The 19,559-nt window shown below is 36.5% G+C and overlaps 1 protein-coding gene across 3 annotated transcripts in view; it reads left to right on the forward strand.

Moving 5' to 3' along the window:
• Positions 1-8,347: 8,347 nt before the first annotated feature.
• Positions 8,348-19,559, forward strand: part of FDX1 (ferredoxin 1) — a 35,441-nt gene continuing 24,229 nt past the window's right edge. For 2 of the 3 annotated variants that reach the window (XR_015749730.1, XR_015749731.1), the window contains exons 1-4: positions 8,390-8,734; positions 12,701-12,825; positions 15,168-15,297; positions 17,075-17,203. Coding sequence is in view for 1 of the 3 variants with exons in the window: in XM_087966241.1 (XP_087822367.1) it covers positions 8,583-8,734; positions 12,701-12,825; positions 15,168-15,297; positions 17,075-17,189 (522 nt within the window). In the remaining 2 variants the exon portion in view is untranslated. Of the gene's footprint in view, positions 8,735-12,700; positions 12,826-15,167; positions 15,298-17,074; positions 17,204-19,559 lie in introns of all 3 variants that reach the window. The other variant, XM_087966241.1, reaches the window with a different exon arrangement.

Here is a 19,559-nt window from a genome sequence, read left to right on the forward strand (position 1 = left end):
GAATTTAGAGCAGGGGGCCGGATGCATCACGTGCTGGCCATGCCCATGCCCGGTTTAGTGAAGGGGAAAGTTGCAATATGTCACATGACAATGCCTTGACAACACAAGTGTGACACCCCTGATTTAGAGGATTTGAGGCAGAAATAATTTGACAATAACTTTTTAAGGGATTTATTATTTTTATAATAGGAGATTCACCCATCTCCTCCCACCTATGACTATATGACTATAACTTTGTTGCTTGTATCCTTACAATTTTTATTGACTGTTTCCTAATATGACTTGATTGCTTATTGTATCCTATGACTATATTCTATTTACTATATACCCTATGGCTATATAACCCTATGACTATTATTAAGTGTTGTACCTTATGATTCTTGACGAATGTATCTTGAGAGCAAATCACTGAGAGCAAATGCACCAAAGACAAATTCCTTGTGTGTCCAATCACACTTGGCCAGTAAAGAATTCTATTCTACTCTATAATCCATTGACACTTTTCAAAAACAGCATATGGTCTCTAGGCTTTTTAAAAATATACTTGGTTTGATTTTTGGCTTGCTCTATGAATCTAAGTCATTGTCTCTTGTTAGAGTAGAGTAGGCTAGAATTAGAATTAGAATTAGAATAGAATAGAATAGAATAGAATAGAATAGAATAGAATAGAATAGAATAGAATAGAATTCTTTATTGGCCAAGTGTGATTGGACACACAAAGAATTTATCTTGGTGCAAATGCTCTCAGTGTACATAAAAGAAAAGATACATTTGTCAAGAGTCAAGAATCAAAAGGTACAACACTTAATAGTCATAGGGTACAATAGGCAATCGAATCATACTAGGAAACAGTCAATATAAATTGTAAGGATACAAGCGACAAAGTTAAGTCATACAGTCACAAGCAGGAGGGGATGGTTGATAAGGAGTGATGAAAAGTTTAATAGTATTAGTAGTGCAGACTTTGTAAATAGTTGGACAGTGTTGAGGGAATTATTTAGCAGAGTGATGGCGTTTAGCTGTGGTTTGTGGATACCATGCTGCATAAATCCAGCCAATTGTGGTTTGCTCAGTAAACTACAATTAAGCAAATCATTGCATGGTACTATTATGATTTGTAAACCATAGTTCACCTTGACATATAAACTCACCTCATTGTGGCTTTTTCACCATGATGTGATTAAGCAAACTGTAAATTAAATATAGCATAATGTAAATTAAATCTATACAGACCTCTATAATTCCTAACTTCTCCACAGAAACATTTCTAGAGGTTAATTGTACAGTTAGGAGGAGATTCAATAGTTAACACCAAGATTTTTATTTGTTTATTTATTATAGGCTACTGTTTTGCAGAAAGCAGTGACCAAAAGGAAAAAGCACTCTGCTCATCTCTGTGGGCTTTGGTCAGCTAATAACATGGCAAAAAAACATAAGTAGTAATTATGCGTGCCTTGGAAGACAATGATATGTGTATATTCTGAATGACAGTTAAGATTAGCAAATGTATTTTTAATACATAGTATATATATTATTTGCAGTCCCCATTTCACTAAATAGGTAGAAGAGCAGGCATTGCTTGGGGGCAGAGTTAAGTGTATCATCAGCTTAGATAGAGTCTTTACATTCCCACAAACACTTCCAACTCCAATCTCCTGAATTCAGTTGACCCTCATCTGGCACCAATTTAGTGTTGAACTTTAGTTGGCCAGATTCTTGTACGTAGACTTGAATGAATCTGTGCTGCAATTTTATGAATGGTCCTGATTCTTTGTGCCTGGCAATATATACTCTTTTGGAATGGAATACAATATTTTCAAGTCACTGATCTGGCAAATGTTCCCAGATTTCTGTTCATTCTCAATTTCTCTTAAATCAATATGGACTTTTAAGCATAAGTGTAATTATCTTGTTCCGTTTAAAATAATAATATTTTGTCTTTTGTTTATTATAGATCATCGTTTTCTAGACAGGTTTACAAGGTAATGCAATGTATCAAAAAGTACCATTCATTTGTCATATAACTTTGGCTAGCCTGCTATTTAAAATAATATTTATCTACTCTCTCAGGCTAATCTAATCTCTTAAATCAATATAACAGATTTACAATTGTAGAAATAGTAGGTAATACAAATTGTCTTGTATGTCTACTTTACACACGGCACTGCTTGTTTCATAAAACTTTAAAATTACAGCCATAAAAACATAATAATCTAAAGTCAATAAATGCTTGCGAAATGTAGCAGATAAGGAAAAAATAGCACAACTGCAGCAGCTTCATTCACTGTATGAACTAACATTGGCCATGAAATGTAGAACATTTTTTAAAGCTAAGATGTGCAGGTAGGATGACTGATGCAAAATAGAGCAAAGTTTTGTCTCTTTCCATGTAGATCAGATTATTTTAATAGCTTATTGTGAGCTTTGAACAATCCTACCTTGATTTCTGGATTCCTCAAAATATATACAAAACTAAGCAGAGGATTAGTTTCTGTAGATATGTCAAAATATCTGATTCTGTTTCTGAAATACAGAGTCTGGTCAATATTTTCTAGCTCATAATGCTGCATTTCTGACATACATCATTTGCAGTATCTAACCAATTACTTTCTTCAGAAAAATTTATTTGGTGATTTTTTTCATTAGTAATGGATTTCAAATTAAGGAAATTCTGAAAAGGAGGGAGGAGAATTGACAAAAAGATGCCAATTTATTAGTGTTGATGGGAGGGAGAGATTACATCTGCCCTTAGGCCAACATGTCTGACCTTCATTGAATGCTTCTGGGTGAAACATTCATTTTACTGTAATTATGCCTGATCAAAGAATTGTATAGTTGGCACCCAAACAACACTTTCCATTCCCAACACTCATGTATTTTTTTCCACAGGATGCAAGGAAGGGGAAAGAATTGCCACAAGAAGGGAGACATAGAGAAAATACAGAATATTTTTGGATTGATAGTTAGATATCATCTATCTGGAAGCATTCCTAGTGCAACTTCACTGGATGTTGAAGTTGCTCACATGCAAACCCATTTGATCAGTAGGCACAACAAATAAAATCTCAAAGTTGACATAATGAGGCCCTTGCAGGTGTTAACATAAGTCACAGTTTTTACAAGTCATTCTGGTTAAATTCAAATGTTATACTAAGTGTAAACCAAACAGACTGCATTATGGCTTAGCACAATGTTTCCACTAGCTTTAACAAGCTGGATAATTGTACAACTGCTAGTGCTAATATATTTAGTGAGGGCAAAATTGAAAATTTACCCAGGTTTTTTTATTGTTGCTGTTGTTGGTTTAATGCAATATATGGATATATACGAACACAAAGCCATCAGTTTTAAAACAAGTCACTTTGAATTATTGTTTCTGTTTCTATTCTATTTGTATTGTTCTGTTACTTGGATAACTCACAGCCAATTTTGGATCCACTTCCATCAAAAATTAGATTGATCTATTTTCACTTTCCCTTGCCTTTCTTAATTTGTTTGCCTCGTTAAATATCTTGGTTGAGGATGCCCACATTTGTCTGAGGATGCCCATATTTGGCATTCTTCAATAAAATGTAGTTTACTTCCTCTCAGCAGTGGACATAAGAAAAATGAGGTGTTCGTTAGCTAACAATAACATCTGAGAAGATTGCAAATGGTGGGCACTTGGCAATTGGTCTTAAGTGCAAACAGGTTGTCAAGTATCCACATCATGATTATGTGAAGGGGGGAAGTCAGTGCAATGTATTACAATAGGAAATGCTTTACAGACCATAAAAAACACTACCTGTAGCTCCAAATAGTAGTCGTTGAAGAATGGTGGCCTTGTTTTATGTTTGTGGGTTTTCCTTTGGCAGTTGTGAAATAAACTGTCTTAAACTGAGATTTTGGAACAGATTCAACAAGACATTTCTCAGTTAGATATGAATTTCTTGAACTGGGGGGATGTATTTAATATTTTAGTGCTACCACAAAATATCTTTCACCTGAGATCCAGCTTCCAAGTAAATGCCAGTTGGAGAATAGTCAGTCACAAAGTATTCTATCAGAAATTTTGGCTCTGTCCTAGCTATCCTCTTATTAGCCTTCTGAGATATTATCACCCAGAGGTGATATTCAGCAAGTTCTGACCAGTTCTGGAGAACCAGTAGCAGAAATTTGGAGTAGTTCGGAGAACCGGCAAATACCACCTCTGACTGGCCCCACCCCCATCTATTCTCTGCCTCCCGAGTCCCAACTGATCAGCTGGGTCTTCTTTTGTTGCCCCGCACAGGAGAATGGAGCTGGAAAATAGGTTAGTGGGGTAGGAGGGAATGGGATTTTTCAGTAACCTTTCCCCAGGAGTAGGGAGAGAATGGGGATTTTGCAGTAACCTTCCCCTGGAGTCAGGTGGGAATGGAGATTTTACAGTAACCTTCCCCTGCCTTGCCCACCAAGCCACACCTACCAAGCCACACCACGCCCACCAAGCCACACTCACAGAACCGGTAGTACAAAAATTTGAATCCCACCACTGTTATCACCCCAGTCTATGTTTGTCTGTAGAAGACGGATTAAACAAATTAAGATGCAATCTAAAAGAACCTAAAAATAAATTATAATTCGGTAGTTGCCCATGAAGCTGTTTTAGGCATATTGATGTTCATAAGATGTTCTTAAACATGATCTGCATGCCTCACAAGTGTCCTATGCAGTTGCTGAATAAAATTGTATGAAAATGTGGCACTAAAAGCTTTGCTTAGCCAAGCCCATGACTTGATTCCAAATCTGTATAGCAAAATGCAATGGCTCTGTCAGCTAGCCAGAGAAAAAAGCTTTTGTAATCATGCTATATACATAATAAAGATTGTTGCAAAATAATGAACTGATAAATTGACCTTCCTTGCACAAATAAAGTTAAGATATGTTAACTAAACATACCAGCCTACTTACTCATTAGTTCTTGACTTTTATTATTTGAATATGTATCAAGGATTTTATTACACCAAGTCAATAGGAGACTGCAGATAGAAGCAAAGGACACACAGTTGCCTGTAGGCTCACCCTAAATTACATAGATTATGACAAATGCATTGGAATGTCCAAGCAATCTCTCTAATCTCTATTTGAAAAGGAGAGTTCTTGCTTCTGGACTGAGGTCCAGAATAATAGTAGTAAATGTACTCAGTCACAATAGCTACTAATTTGACAAGAATGGAAGGAAGACAGATACCCCCTTCCAAAGTAAAATACAACTTGCATATAAATTATGTATATAGATGCAAATTGGAAATTCTTGTCATAATTCAGTAATGAATTTTACTGAACTCCACCTCTAAATAGCCTAGGTAGCATGATTTATTGTGAGAGATAATGGGTATTGCAGCACAGCATCTGGAGTTGTTGCTAAATGTTCATGTAATTAAATACAATACTTGCTTGCATCAGAATGGGAAAGATTGTTTCTAGATAACCTGTTCAGTTTGTTTTCCAAATTTGGACGAGCAAGTACTCTTTGTCTTTGGACCAAATTGCTTTTTTAAACACGTGCTGCTATTAACAGAGGATTGTCCTCAATTAAGCAGAACATAATAATTCATCAACAATGAAAGGATGTCTATAGAGATTCTCAGTCATCCAGGTCATGGTTGTCTCAAAGGTGCTTTTTCAAGAGGCAGCTGGACTTTGTTTTTCTTGGAAGACGTTTCACTTCTCATCCAAGAAGCTTTGTGAGCTCTGACTGGAAGGTGGGGAATGGAAGGATGTATTTTCCTTGCAGACAGCTGGTCATTTGCATTCGTTTAGAACACGGGTGTCAAACTCACCATGTCATATTGCCTTCATGTGATGTTTCGTGATGTTTTTCCCATTCGCAGGGAAAAATTCGGGTGGGTGTGGCCTGCACATGACGCATCCGGCCCATGGGCCACCAGTTTGACACCCCTGGTTTGGAGAATTGTTGAGGCCACTTTGGGGTTTGTCTGTGTCCTCAGGGTCACCTGAGTAATGTAAATGGGTGTAGAGCCTTCTTGGGTGAAGTCTGTGTCCACCAAGAAAACAGACATTGAAATGAGCTGGTAGCTCACAGAAACACCTGGAAGTGGCCCAACAAGTAAGTTTGGTGGTTGATGGTCCTGAGAAGCAGCATAGAATATGGACAGTGGCCATCACATAACATAATCCTAAATCTATTGGATTATATGAAGCTATACATTAGATTTTCTTTGGCTGATTGTCCTACCATAGGGGGTCATGGTAAGCTATTAAAATGTTGCTTCTGTTGAATTTTGTACAATATCACCATTTTTTGCAATAAATCATTAGCTGGCTTAGGCTGGGTTAGCAGCACTAGTCAATGGTTTATAGGCCTCCTTGAGCATTAGTAGAAAAATTGACACTGATTCCAATTTCCAGTAATTATTTTATCTACAATTTATTATCTTCAGGAAAAAAAAAAACCTATGAACTAATTGGGCATGGATCTGAATAGGGAAAAGCTGGAGTTTCCAAAATTCTGTTCTCCACAGATTGCTAGCTGGGCTGACCGTGTGCCTTTTCATCAGAGGCCTTAATACAGGTCATAATTGCATTCTATCACTGTTTTGCGGGGTTCCTGAACCACAGGTTGAAAAGCTTCCCCTTCCCAAGTAGCAATGGTATTTATCCTGGATACATTGACTCTAAAGATCATATCTTCCTTGCCAGTTGGCAGGTATAGACATTCATACATCTCAGTCATCCTCAGTAAACATAAGAAAAATCTCATATAGATGCAGATTAATACCCATAGCTGCTTTGCTGAAAACTGGGAAATTAAGAATATTTTAAACATCAAGCAAAAATTGCTGGAAGGAGACTGGAAAATAAGCATGGTCTATTAACTTCCCCGCTCTCTGATATACAGTTGGGAGCTTCAGAATTCTGTGGGGAAGTGAAAACACGAAAAGCAGAGGGATCATCTATTTAAGAATTCTATATTTCTGTAGAGATAGGTAAAGACAAGATTGGTCTAGTGGTCAAGGCACCAGGCTTAGAAACCCAGAGACCACAAGTTCTAATACAGGTAGTCCTCGACTTACAACAGTTCATTTAGTGACTTTCAAAGCGACAATGGCACTGAAAAAAGTTGACTTATGACCACACTTAACCACTTTTGTAGCATCCCTGTGATCAAAATTCAGATGCTTGGTGACTGGTTCATACTTATTGACTGTTGCTGTGTCCCGAGGTCACCATTTGCGACCTTCTGGCAAGCAAACTCAAAGGGGAAGCCAGAGTCACTTAACCGTGTTATTAACATATCAACTGCAGTGATTCACTTAACAATTGTGGTAAGAAAGGTCGTAAAATGAGGCAAAACTCACTTAGCAAAATCTCACTTAACAACAAAAAAATTGGACTCAATTGAATCGTAAGTCGAGGACTACCTGTACTGCTTTAACCCTGAAAGCCAGCTGTGTTACTTTGGGGCAGTCAGTCTCTCAATGCAACTTGCCTCACAGGGTTGTTGTGGGGGAAATGGGAGGAGGGAGACACTCTGTGTCAGATACGTTCGCCCCTTTATTTAAAAAAAAGACAGAATATAAATCCTTTGTATTAGTTATGGAATTTATTTTTTCATAACTAATACAAGTTCCTGGCTAAGTGCAACTCTAATATTTTTTCTCTGTCCACACAGTAACTGTAATTTAGCTTTTTATACATGTTGTGCGTGAGGATTTTTCTTTTCGTATGGTCTCTAGGATTAAACTTGCTATCCTCTCTCATTTTTGGAGGCATCATGGTGGTAAATAAGGTAATTTTATGCTAGCATATGATAGTGAATTCACTGAGGGGGGAGAAGAGATTGTTGGGGCAATATGTTGGAAATGTATCTTTTTATATGACAAACGTTGAAGCAGGAGCATTTTACATTAAGTAGAGTGTATATAACTTGCACATTAACAACCCACCTAATGTTGCTCCCTTCCTTGATTTGCTCTGCCCTCTAGTGGTTTAAAATTGCATTTGCTTAATTTAATAGATTACAACATGAAAAAAAATCCCTGCGTTAAGATAGGTCCAAATATCCAAAATTACGAAACAATAGATCTCGAACGAAAATCCAAATCTGTTAATCATTACCCTTAGACCGCTTTTAGAAATTTTAAAAAAAACAACCATATAAAATCCACAAAGCACCTAAGTTACACCTTTAAGACATGGTTAGACATTTATTAACATTTAATAAAATACACTTACTAAAACAAACCACTGTTGCGCTGTTACGCATTCCCCAAATCCCTAAACTAAAAGGGAGCCGAGGATCAGCCGGATAAGCAGAGCATGCGCGATTCCCAGCCCAAGCGCTCGCTCTGTCCCTCATTCCTCCTAGCATGCGTGCGCCCGAAAATTTCATTTCCGTAATTCGCGCAATCCGTCTCTCCGGAGAGGGAATCCTGCGGGCCCTCTGACGTCGGCAGCGTAAACACCTATGAGAATAGCCGCCGTGCATTCCGGTTGGATAAACTGACCGACCTTTGGATTTCGGCAAGTAATAAGCGGAAGTTGCTCTCGCTTGCCTTTTCCTCTGGTTTTGGTGGTTCGCCGTCGCCTGACGTTACAGCATGGCCACCTCAAGCAGCTTCCGTCTTCTCTTTCGAGCCGCGCCGTCTTCTTGCTGGCGGCTTCTGGCGGCTCCTTTCCGAGCCGGCAGTACCTGGAATAACGCAGCCCGCCTTGGCTCTTGCCGGTCCTTCCACGCGGCGACGGGGCTAAGGTAAGGGGCTCCGTCCCGTCAACCTTCCCGGCCTGAATTGGAAGTGGGGCGACGGGTACCTCTCAGGGATCGCTCACCTCTGCTCTCGTTCCTAAGGAGTTAACGGCGCCAAATGAGGAGGGAAATCCCGGGGTTGGGTGGTGAAGGCAAGGCGTAGAGCAGTACCTGGGCTAGGCTAGATCAGCTCGAGGTCACAGAAAAGGCCAGGCGTGACTTTGGTCACGGTCACCCACGCAATATTGTTGTACCTGGGCTGCGACAACGGCTTTTTGTAATGTGACCTCGGTGTTGTGCGAATGCGGCCCCTGAGGTCAATTTATAGGTAAGTGTATTGTTCGAGCCCAGAAAAACCGATAAACCGTGTTTCTGTTAACTATACAACTGTCTAATCTGGAAGAGGGTCTACCTGTTTGTGACTTTGACTTTACATAAAATACTTTCACTTAGATTTGTTTGTTTATGACTTAGCAAAGTGTATAAGTGTATAATATGAAAGCCTATTAACTCTGTCAATAAGCTGCAATTAATTATGCCATGGCCTAAAGTTTCATATGTGTAGAGTTTCATCTTATGAAGTGCCTACTTACTCCCTATGTGAAAGTTGGATGGTGTAAACAAAATAATTGCTTGTGAGACACTTATGCTAGCCTTTGTTGTTGAGAGTTACAGTAGAAGCAAAGCAACCGATGGTTTGAAGGGGCCCTTGGTGCTATCTGAGCTAGCTTGTTTTCTTGCAGACATTTCATTACACAAACTAAGTAACATCAGTGCTAGTCACTACTACTGCAAGGAAACAAGCAAGCTCAGAGAGCACTAAAGACCCCTTCATGTCAACTCTGAGCTACAAATATTCTCCTTTATTGGTAATTATGGTTCCTCCATGTAAACAAAATTCAGTCAACAAATATGAATCCCACACACAATATGAAGCAAGCCTTGAAGTCACATGGGCACAAGACCCATCTTGTTCTTTTAAACTGGATTGCTGAAATTGGACTTCAAACAAGGAAAGAGAAGGTCAAGTGAAAACTTGCCACTACAATATTGCAAGATAACTCCTATGCTTATGTAATCACTGTCTGGCAGTTGCACTTTCTTTTTGCAAAGTAGAGAAAAACATTCTCTAAGCATTCCAGATCTGCTCTGGAATACCCCCCCCCCCATCCCATATGCATGAAAAGAATAACCTATACAAGTTCTACATATTGGATTCCACCCACGTTGATACAGTAGTACATATTTTGTACTTGTGCAAGATTTCTGCTTCATTCAGCTTAGTTGGACTTAAAAAGAGCCATGGTAGTTAGAATGCAGTACTGCAGGCTAACTAACTGCTGACTACCAGGAGTTTGATTCTGACTGGCTCAATCAAGGTTGACTCAGCCTTCCATTCTTTTGAGGTTGGTAAAATAAGGACCTAGATTGTTGGGGGAAATATGCTCTGTAAACTGCTTAGAGAGGGTTGTAAAGTACTATCAGGCGGTATATAAGTCTAAATGCTATTGCTGTTATAGTTGTTTGATTAATTAAAGCGCCAAAACAGCAATAAGTCAAAGGTAGGCGTCTCAGCAGGCTTTAGTTCCCTAATTAGGTGGCTATTTAATCAACTGTTGTCATGATGCTGAGATGCAGCATTCACAATTTGACAACCAATGACTGCTACTCCTCTGCCACTAATAACGACCTGGAAAGATGAGGGATTATCTGTCCAGAGTCATGAATTTGAGATGACTATCTGATACATTGAAATAATAAACATTATTAGCATAAGTGCATTGTGTGCACTTAAATATCACATTTGAGATCAGAAGGGCTAGTAAAATAAAGTTCAAGTTAAAACTTGAGTCTTGTTAACAGTGTCTGTGTGCTCTTGCCATCTAAACTTTTTTAAAAAAATTCTGGTAAACCTAAACATGGTAAACTAAAGCCCTCATCCCTGAGATTTCTAGATTTCTCATTCAGATAGCATTCAATTTCAGGCTCTCTTACCCTTTTCAAGATGTCATTGTGGTCAGTTAGGTTCTTCTATATTCTATGAACAAAAAAAAAAAAAAGGTGCCCAAACAGGCTTTCAATAGCCTGAATCCAGCATATCCAGAAAGAAAATGCAACCAGTACTGGTCAAACCAGTTAGTTCAAACCCACAGGAGATCATTTTTCTTATAAATTAGAGATCATTTTCAGGAGATTAAAGGGCTGAATGAAGAACATGCAGTTTTTCAGTGGCAGCAGAGAACAACCTCTCAGGAATGATCATGTTAGCACACTCCTTATTGATATTCTGAAAATTACTAAAAAATAACCTTTTGGGTGTTCTAGAAATGATTAAAAGTTTTCAAGAGCCATTTCTAATTATTTTGGATTGTTTGTGTTATGTCTGGTTTATGCTGTTTTTATTTTTAACGGTAGTTTGTACCAAGGATGTTTCAAATGGTTTTATATTACATAAGTTGCTGAAGACCATTGATTGCTATAAAGTATGAATATGAAAAATAAATGATTATAGGTGCTATGAAAATACTCAGTTTCTAACCTCTGAACTAAGTAGTTTTTCTAACAGAATTGTTAGAAAATTCTGTTGTAGCAGAATTGAAATAATTCAACCATTTTAATTGTTCACAGTTGTGATACTTTCATTTTAGTTATTTTGCCTTATTGTTTCTTCAACTTAGTCCACCTATACAATAAATACAGATTTATTAATCTTGAGATTTCTGTGCCACTCTAAATGGTCATATCAATCTGTACCTAACGTAAATTATATTCTTTATTGTGAAGAGATGAATTATGAAGTGACCTCTTGACTATTATGATTGCCATCTTAGTTACACAAGCAAGGAATCTATATAGACATAGATTCTGTAGTAGCCGTGGTGCGCAATGGTTAGAATGCAGTATTGCAGGCTGACTCTGACCACTGCCAGAAGTTCGATCCTGAGCAGCTCAAGGCTAAGTCAGCCTTCCATCCTTCTGAGGTTGGTAAAATGAGGATTCAGAATTTTTGGGGACAATATGCTGACTCTGTAAACCATTTAGTGCTCTAAAGCACTATGAAGCGGTGTAAGTGTTGGGGTTCCGATGGATGCCCTAATTCATTCATGAGCTATTGCTAAGTGCTGTACACATACAAACACACACACATGCTGCATAAGAATAATAAGGAATAAATACAATTTTGTCTTTAATCACTGTTCCGCAGCATCCTCTTTTATGAATGAAAGTACAAGGCAGGCTAATTCTGATTGGGAAAGATGATCCTGCAAGTACACAGGCACCAGGTCTTTACAGGGCTTTAAGATTAAAAACCAGCACATTAATATGGCCCTTGATACTGTAATCAAAAAGACCCTAAGCAGCTTACATAGAACTTAATAGAAGAATTCAAACATTCATAATAGTATATAAAACCACACAAGAATTTAACGAACGGCAGCAAGAACAACAACAGCAAACAGTACCAGACCAAAAAAATTAGAGTGAAGGCAGAGACAAAAATAAATAAAGATAGCACCATAAAATCGGGAAGGTTCTCTGAAACAATTTTGTCTTCAACTATTTTTATCAAAATGATGTTTTGAAAGTAGTTGAAGACAAGGTTGTTTCAGAGAACCTTTCCCTCATTTTAGGATGTTCTCTTTATTTCCCCTCCTTTCTCTTTCTCCTCCCACCTAATTCTTCTTATATGAAATTGGAATTGAGTTGGGTTTGGGGTTTGGTTTATTGTTATTGGTATCTAAGTCTGAGGACAGTTCCATTATACAGTAGTATTTGTTGAAAGATTTTATTGTGTTTCTATTGAATATAATTGAGAATCACCTAGGATTATCATGTATAAGACAAGAAGCCATATAAGTTTTATAAATAAATATATTTAGTCTCCGTAAACTAATATCTACTTGTACTGAAAAACAGTGTCGTAAAAAATTGGATTAAAAGAGGACAATAAGGTACTGATTTTTTTTTCAGCTCGGAAGAAAAAGTTACAGTACACTTTATAAATCGTGATGGTGATAAATTAACAGCCAAAGGAAAGGTTGGAGATTCACTTCTAGATGTTGTGATAGATAACAATCTAGACATAGATGGATTTGGTAAGTAAATGCATTTCCTTTCCTAGAAGAAATTTAAGTTGACTTTTTTAACAAAAGAATTGAAACTGACTTTTGATTCAAAGTTAACCACTTCTGAGCAAAAGCACTAGTATAAGTTTATATTTTTTTACTAAAATTAGGAAAAAGAATAATATTGTTGGTTTGTGTAACTCTTCCACAGCTATATGTTTGTTCTGGCATCAGTTACTATTACTGAATTGTAGTTTATTCTTCTACAGGTACTCCTTGATTTACAACCACAACTGAGCCTGCAACATTGGTTTTAAGTCGTTGCAGTCTTTAAGCAAGATGACCGCCTTGCTCAACAACCACAATAGCATCTCTCCCCTTTGTGGTGGTTAAGTGGATGGAGTGAAAGAGCTCCCTGTCAAAGGGGGGGAGGGGGTCGGGCAGCCTTCCTCTGTGCGCAGAACTGCTGCATTTGGCCAGATGGATTTTGCTCATGTGAGGCGAAATCAGTCTGACAGGCTGGCTCCAAGTACCCATACTGTATGCACCCTGAGCCAAAATCCCACTTGGCTCTTACCAAGGACTTTTTCATTCAGCATCTTTGAGAGCAAACAAAATGCTTAGTGCCCCACATGAGGTAAAATCAATCTGGCAGGCAGCCCTTTTGCTCCAAATAGATGGTTGAAAAAGTTCCACCCCTAAACCAGACATTTTTCCATTGACTTTCTGGGAAACCTGACAGGAAAGATTTCAAATGATGATCATGGGTGCTTGGCAACCTGTCTGTCATAATTGCAAGTGGACTGCCAAAAGTTCACATTGCAAGTCACATGACTGCAGGAGTACTGCAACAGCAGTAACTTCGTGCATCGATTCTTAGTCTCTTTGTTCAGCATCGTCATAATTTTGAATGGTCATTAAATGAATGATCATTGAGCTGGATTTATACATTGTGTTAAACCATATTCTTATCATAATTTTTGGACAGGACATGGGAGCAAATTTTAAAATAATTGTAAGACATCAGCAAACATTTACAGATGTAATCATAGGGATTCCATAGGTAACCCTAAGCCAAAAGCAAACAAACTGGGTTATGGCTTAAATAAAATATGTGAATTTTTCTGAATCACATATAATTAGTGATTTTTCTCTTTATATTTTTCTCTTTGCTGTACCATTTACCTTGCCGCCTTCTTTGGCCTCAGACATGTGGTTCTTCTGGTTTTGGTTTCTTTGAAGCCAAAGAATTCTCTAATGCGTTGCACTAAGTCAATCACTTTTTGAAATGTGTTTATTCAAAAATGTTTAAATATAACCATTTTCAGTGAATTATGGAAGTTTACAATGTATAGGCAGTACAACAGCGAACATTTTAAAAGGTAGATAAATTGTGATTAACAGAAGTAAAAATGTCAAGAAAGATTTAAGGGGTAGTCAACTTAGAAAACAAAAAATTAGCCTCAAAGACTAATTTGCATGTCTTAACACAGTGGAATGATATGGCATCTTTAAACAGACTTCATACTTTTTAATATTCCAAATACAAAAAGTAAAATCAAAAAGTTTAGTATTGTCCATATTTAAAATTCCCAGTCCTCTAAAAAAATGATCAATTATATTGGTAATGCCTAAAAAAAGAAAACATGGTCTGTTCCAGCTTTTTTTTATGTCACTAGGGGGCATAGCAGGCATACAGATAACATGTTGACATTTAACGCTTTAAATATTTGCCTGCTTGATGAAATCCTTCTCTTGTTTAGCATAATTCTTGTTCAATTAAGAAATGCTATTACTGTTACAACACTATTGGTCATGTTTTATCTTTTTTATTTTGGCTTTATAGCTGTAGTTTATCTGTATTATAGACATAGGTATATCTTCTGCCTACATTATCTTGATCTGTCATTACTAATTGATGATGCCTATGATATTACGGTATATCTTTAAACTATATTGTACAAATATTGTATCTGCCTACTTCAACCTTATGTCCTCAGATGTATTGAATTAAAATTGTCCCCAAAGTGGTTATGATTTGTGAAAGATTTAGTTCAATGCAATTCCTCTGTAATGACTTTGGTGAAATTATAAACAATACTGTTGCTTCCTGTTAATACACTAATTTGTGTTGCAACTTTCATAGCACTTTAAGCTTATTTCATACATTGTTTGCCATAATACCTGTGAAATGTTAATTGTCAGGAAGAGGTAGCATCAACCCTTCAGTTCTCTCTCTCCACTTTATATACTGCCAGGTTTCTCTATGATGGTGTTTGTCTCACATTAATGTATGGGGTTATGTTGTTGATATTGAACACAAAACGATGTTCAAAGGTAATGAATTAAATGCATACCTAATTTAACTTTAGGTGCATGTGAAGGAACACTTGCCTGCTCTACATGTCACTTAATCTTTGAAGACCACATATTTGAAAAATTAGATGCAATTACAGATGAAGAAATGGACATGCTGGACCTTGCCTATGGCTTGACAGAAAGGTAAGGTGGAATCAATATAAAATCGTTGAGAATATCTTCACTGTTTTTATTCAACTGACCAAGTGCTGTTTAGATAAAGGACAAGCAGTGTCTAACCTGCCCATAGAAATTACTCTTGATAGATATCATGCTCCCTTTTCCACCTGTTCTTTAATATTTAAATTTGAAAAGGAGAGATTTATTTATTTATACATCAGATTTAGAGATCATCTATCTCAGTCACAAAGTGATTCTGGGTGGTATACAATTAAAAATATAAAAAACAAATATGGTTTTATTTATTAAAATATTTATCCACTGCATATAGGCTAATAAACATTCTTAGAGAATGGTGTACAGCTGCAGTCCAGAGTTCTGTTTAAATGTGTTTCCTGTTTAGAAAACTAAGATGCTCTGGGATAATAGAGAGCAGAGTGGGGAGTGATGTAGAATGTGGTGTGAATTAACTTCATTAACACTTTGTGATTTTAGCATATTTACTGTGCCTGTCAATAATGGGCATTTTAGTAGAATATTTACTCCCACTTTCAAAATTCAAATTTTCAAATGTGCCCAGTAGCCTTGCTGATGTTACTATCTACTTTTTGTCTGCAAAATATCATCAGTTATCAAGTCAAGAGAGGACTGAACATTTTTGCTTCAGCATTTAGTAAATGGTGATTTATGAGTTTAATCCAAATCTATTTGCAGAGTTGACTTACGTTGTCTATACCTAGATACTGAATTTTGGCCTTTAAAAAGCAGGAATGTTTCTTGTTCAATGTTGGTATATCCCTATTTTCTTTACTTTCCACACTTTGCTTAGTGTCTTCTCAGTATTAATATCTAAAACAATGTTAGATTTTTACAGAACAAAGAAATTCATTTATTTAAATTAGTCTTCCATGAAATTTTCATAAGCTTTGTAAAGTTTTTTGCCATATTCTTATGTAACCTAAAAGGAAATATTTCTCTATTATGAATTCTTGGTTCTTACATCAAAAAGTTAAAGGAATAAAGAGTTATCAGTAATTACAATATATGTTATACAGATTGGATATAGAGAATTTAAAGTTTACCTTTTCTCCCCAGGTAGAAAATATGCAAAGAAGTGAATTTGCAAAGCAAACTGAACTATCTAAATTAGTCTTCCCTGGTCAAGGCCCTTTCTAGATATTGATGCTACAGCTCCCAGCCAATGGGATTACTGTTTAGAATTTTGGGTCTTTATACAGCTGGAGGGTGCCAAGTTGGAAAAGGCTGGCTTAAAGCTAACTATATATATAGTCTTTTCAGTTTTTTGTCCTTGCATATAATATTGAGTAGACTTCAGCTTCTTATCCTCCATCAATATATTTTTACAATATGTTTTGTGCTTGTAATTTTGTTCTGGTGGTCCTCAATTTATGACCACAATTGACCCCAACATTTCTGATAGTTGTTATGTGAGTTCTGCCCCATTTTATGCCCTTTCTTGCCACAGTTGTTAAGTGAATCACTGCACTTGTTAAATTAGTAACACAGTTGTTGAGTAAATCTGGCTTCCCCATTGACTTTGCTTGTCAGAAGGTTGCAAAAGATAATCACGTGACCTGGGACACCGCGACCGTCACAGATATGAGTCAATTGCCAAGCATCTTAATTTTGATCACATGGCCATGGGATGCTGCAACTTAAGTGTGAAAAACAATCATTAGTCACATTTTTCAGTGCCATTGAAACTTCGAACATTGTAATATTACAGTAGTAGTATGTTATAATATTGTCATTCATACAATATGCTTTTTCCCTTCTATAGATCACGTTTGGGCTGTCAAATTTGCTTGAAGAAATATATGAACAATATGACTGTCCGAGTGCCTGAAGCCGTTGCTGATGCCCGACAATGTATAGATATGAGCAAGAACCCATAAAATAATGCTTAAGGGTGTGTTTCATGATATTAAAAATATTTTACTACTTATTTCTAATTTTTAAAGAAATTGAAATACTCATCCTTTGATTATCTATGTTGAGGATAATGATCTATGTTAAGGATAAACATTCATTTTTAAAAATTACAGTCTTTTAATTTTTAAAAATTACAGTCAGCCTTATTTTGAGAGGATAAAACAAGAAGATATTTAAAAGAGACATGTGGAGTGATAGATAAAATACAGTTAAAGAGGAGGTTTCCTTTAAGGAAATTACTCCTTTTGTTTTCATTTAATAATGCATCATTACTGCTGCTGCTGCATTCATGTTTTCCCAAAATAATAATTACATGCTGGATTTGCAGTAGCTGAGAATAAAAGTTAAAATTTTAAATTACATTTTTCACACTGAAGTACTGAAAATACATTTACCAGAGAGTAAATCACTAGTGATATTAGTCACTATTAACTGATCAATTTTGGCACAAATTAATTGTAAGATTGTATAATTGTACAAAATCCTATTGAATCTCGTAGGAATTTCATATTCATAGTTGTATGCCATGTTATAGCCAACATGGGCATATACACCAAGACAAATTATGTGTCTCACCACACTTGGCCAATAAAGCATTCATTCACATGTCAGAAGCATTTCCAAAGGTTTTTTATCAGAAATACTACATAAGTACCATGTTGTTTTAAAGAAGTTGCATGGGCAAAGATGCATTTCTGGTTTTGTGGTATGTTTCATTTCATGAGCAGATGTTTTATTCCCAAAATGCTAGAAATATTCTTCCTAATAGAAAAAAGAAGGAGTTGTATATTCCATTGTGTATATTCCACTTCCTCTTTCCACAAATTGAAACTGGCAGCAAAGTAGACAGCACAATTAAAATTTTAAAATAAAAATATCTTCTTCTAGTACAGGAGTCTCCAACCTTGGCAACTTTAAGACTAGCAGACTTCAACTCCTTGAATTTCCCAGCTAATGGCTAATTTCCCAGCTGGAGAATTCTGGGAGTTGAATCCATCAGGCTTAAAGTTGCCAAGATTGAAGACCCCTGTTCTGGTACAAATAGCAACATTCAGGTGAACTTCTCTGGTGAGAGAACATCAGAAACTGAGAAGGGGCTTTTTTCAGTTACCACCCATCTCATATCTGTCAGCGCAGACACCTGAATGAGGGGCTCAGATTACTTCAGAATGAAGACAACTGGGAGATGCAACAGACATTTCTTAGGATACCCTGATCCAAAGCCATGTAGGAAATTTCTTACATAGAAATACCAAATCCATGATATTTCTTACGTAGATCTTTTGAGTCTCTTCCATCTTTTGAAGTTGTTCATATATGCTCAAGTATGGGCCTTCAGCCTTCATACAATATTAATTTGTAGCGTATGGTATGTTATATAACAGAATATGATTAAACTATTTCCAGTATGAAAATTAAATTAAAATTAAATTAAATTGAAAATTAAATGAGCTAAGGAAAAAAACTAAACAACCGTCATGTTCCTCTGTCAGTCTATAGGAGCTAAATGGTCATATGGATTACAATGGAAATAGAAGAAAGGGAGGGAGGAAGGTATGATTTTAGTCCTCTGTTCCTTTGTCTGCATTTTGAAAGTAGGGAAGAAATTAATATTATGTAAATGTCTTAGATTTTGTTGAAAAAAAATCTTCATGGGCACTGGATATTTTTATTTATCTTCATTGACCATTGAAACCAACTGTGGCTATGAAATGACAAGTGCAAACAAACTTCACTGTCAAGGTGAAATGTTTCTTGAAATAGCTGGTATGAAAAACTAGGTAGAGTCAGCACAGTATCAATTTTGTACCTATCTTATAAATATTGATTATTTAAACTGCTGATGCAGTACTTAGCATTTTTCAGAATCTGAAAATAAACTGTATCTAGTTCTCTAAGCTCCTTCTTTGTGAGCAGATGTCTTTCATTTTCTGAATATTAACAATTGTCAGGAAATCTTATTTGACTGGAAGAAAGAGTTTTCTTGAAACAAATATAAATGGTTAAAGCAACGGATATCTTCCTTGCCTTTGGACTTTTATCTCCCCCCATAATAATCCTCATGGGAGATAGGTTAGGTTGCAAAAGAATGGTTGGTCCAGAATCACCTGGAGTGCTTTCAGGGCTAACAGCTGATCCAGCCCTAGTCCTATCTGTGAAATAAATGTATTTTGGTGCATAACATTTGAACAATAAAATATAAACAGTTTATTATAACCCTTTCCTACACAATAGAGTTATATTATGTTTGTCCTTGTTACGCCGGTATAGCAAAAAAGTTTCTGTACTGAATATAACTGGCAGAAGAGGATCATCGCTCATTAATTTTTTGT

Source organism: Notechis scutatus, chromosome 5 (genome assembly GCF_049901735.1).
Source record: "Notechis scutatus isolate UNSWTSFEM ecotype Mainland chromosome 5, rNotScu1.2, whole genome shotgun sequence".
In the NCBI taxonomy this organism is placed as follows: domain Eukaryota; kingdom Metazoa; phylum Chordata; class Lepidosauria; order Squamata; family Elapidae; genus Notechis; species Notechis scutatus.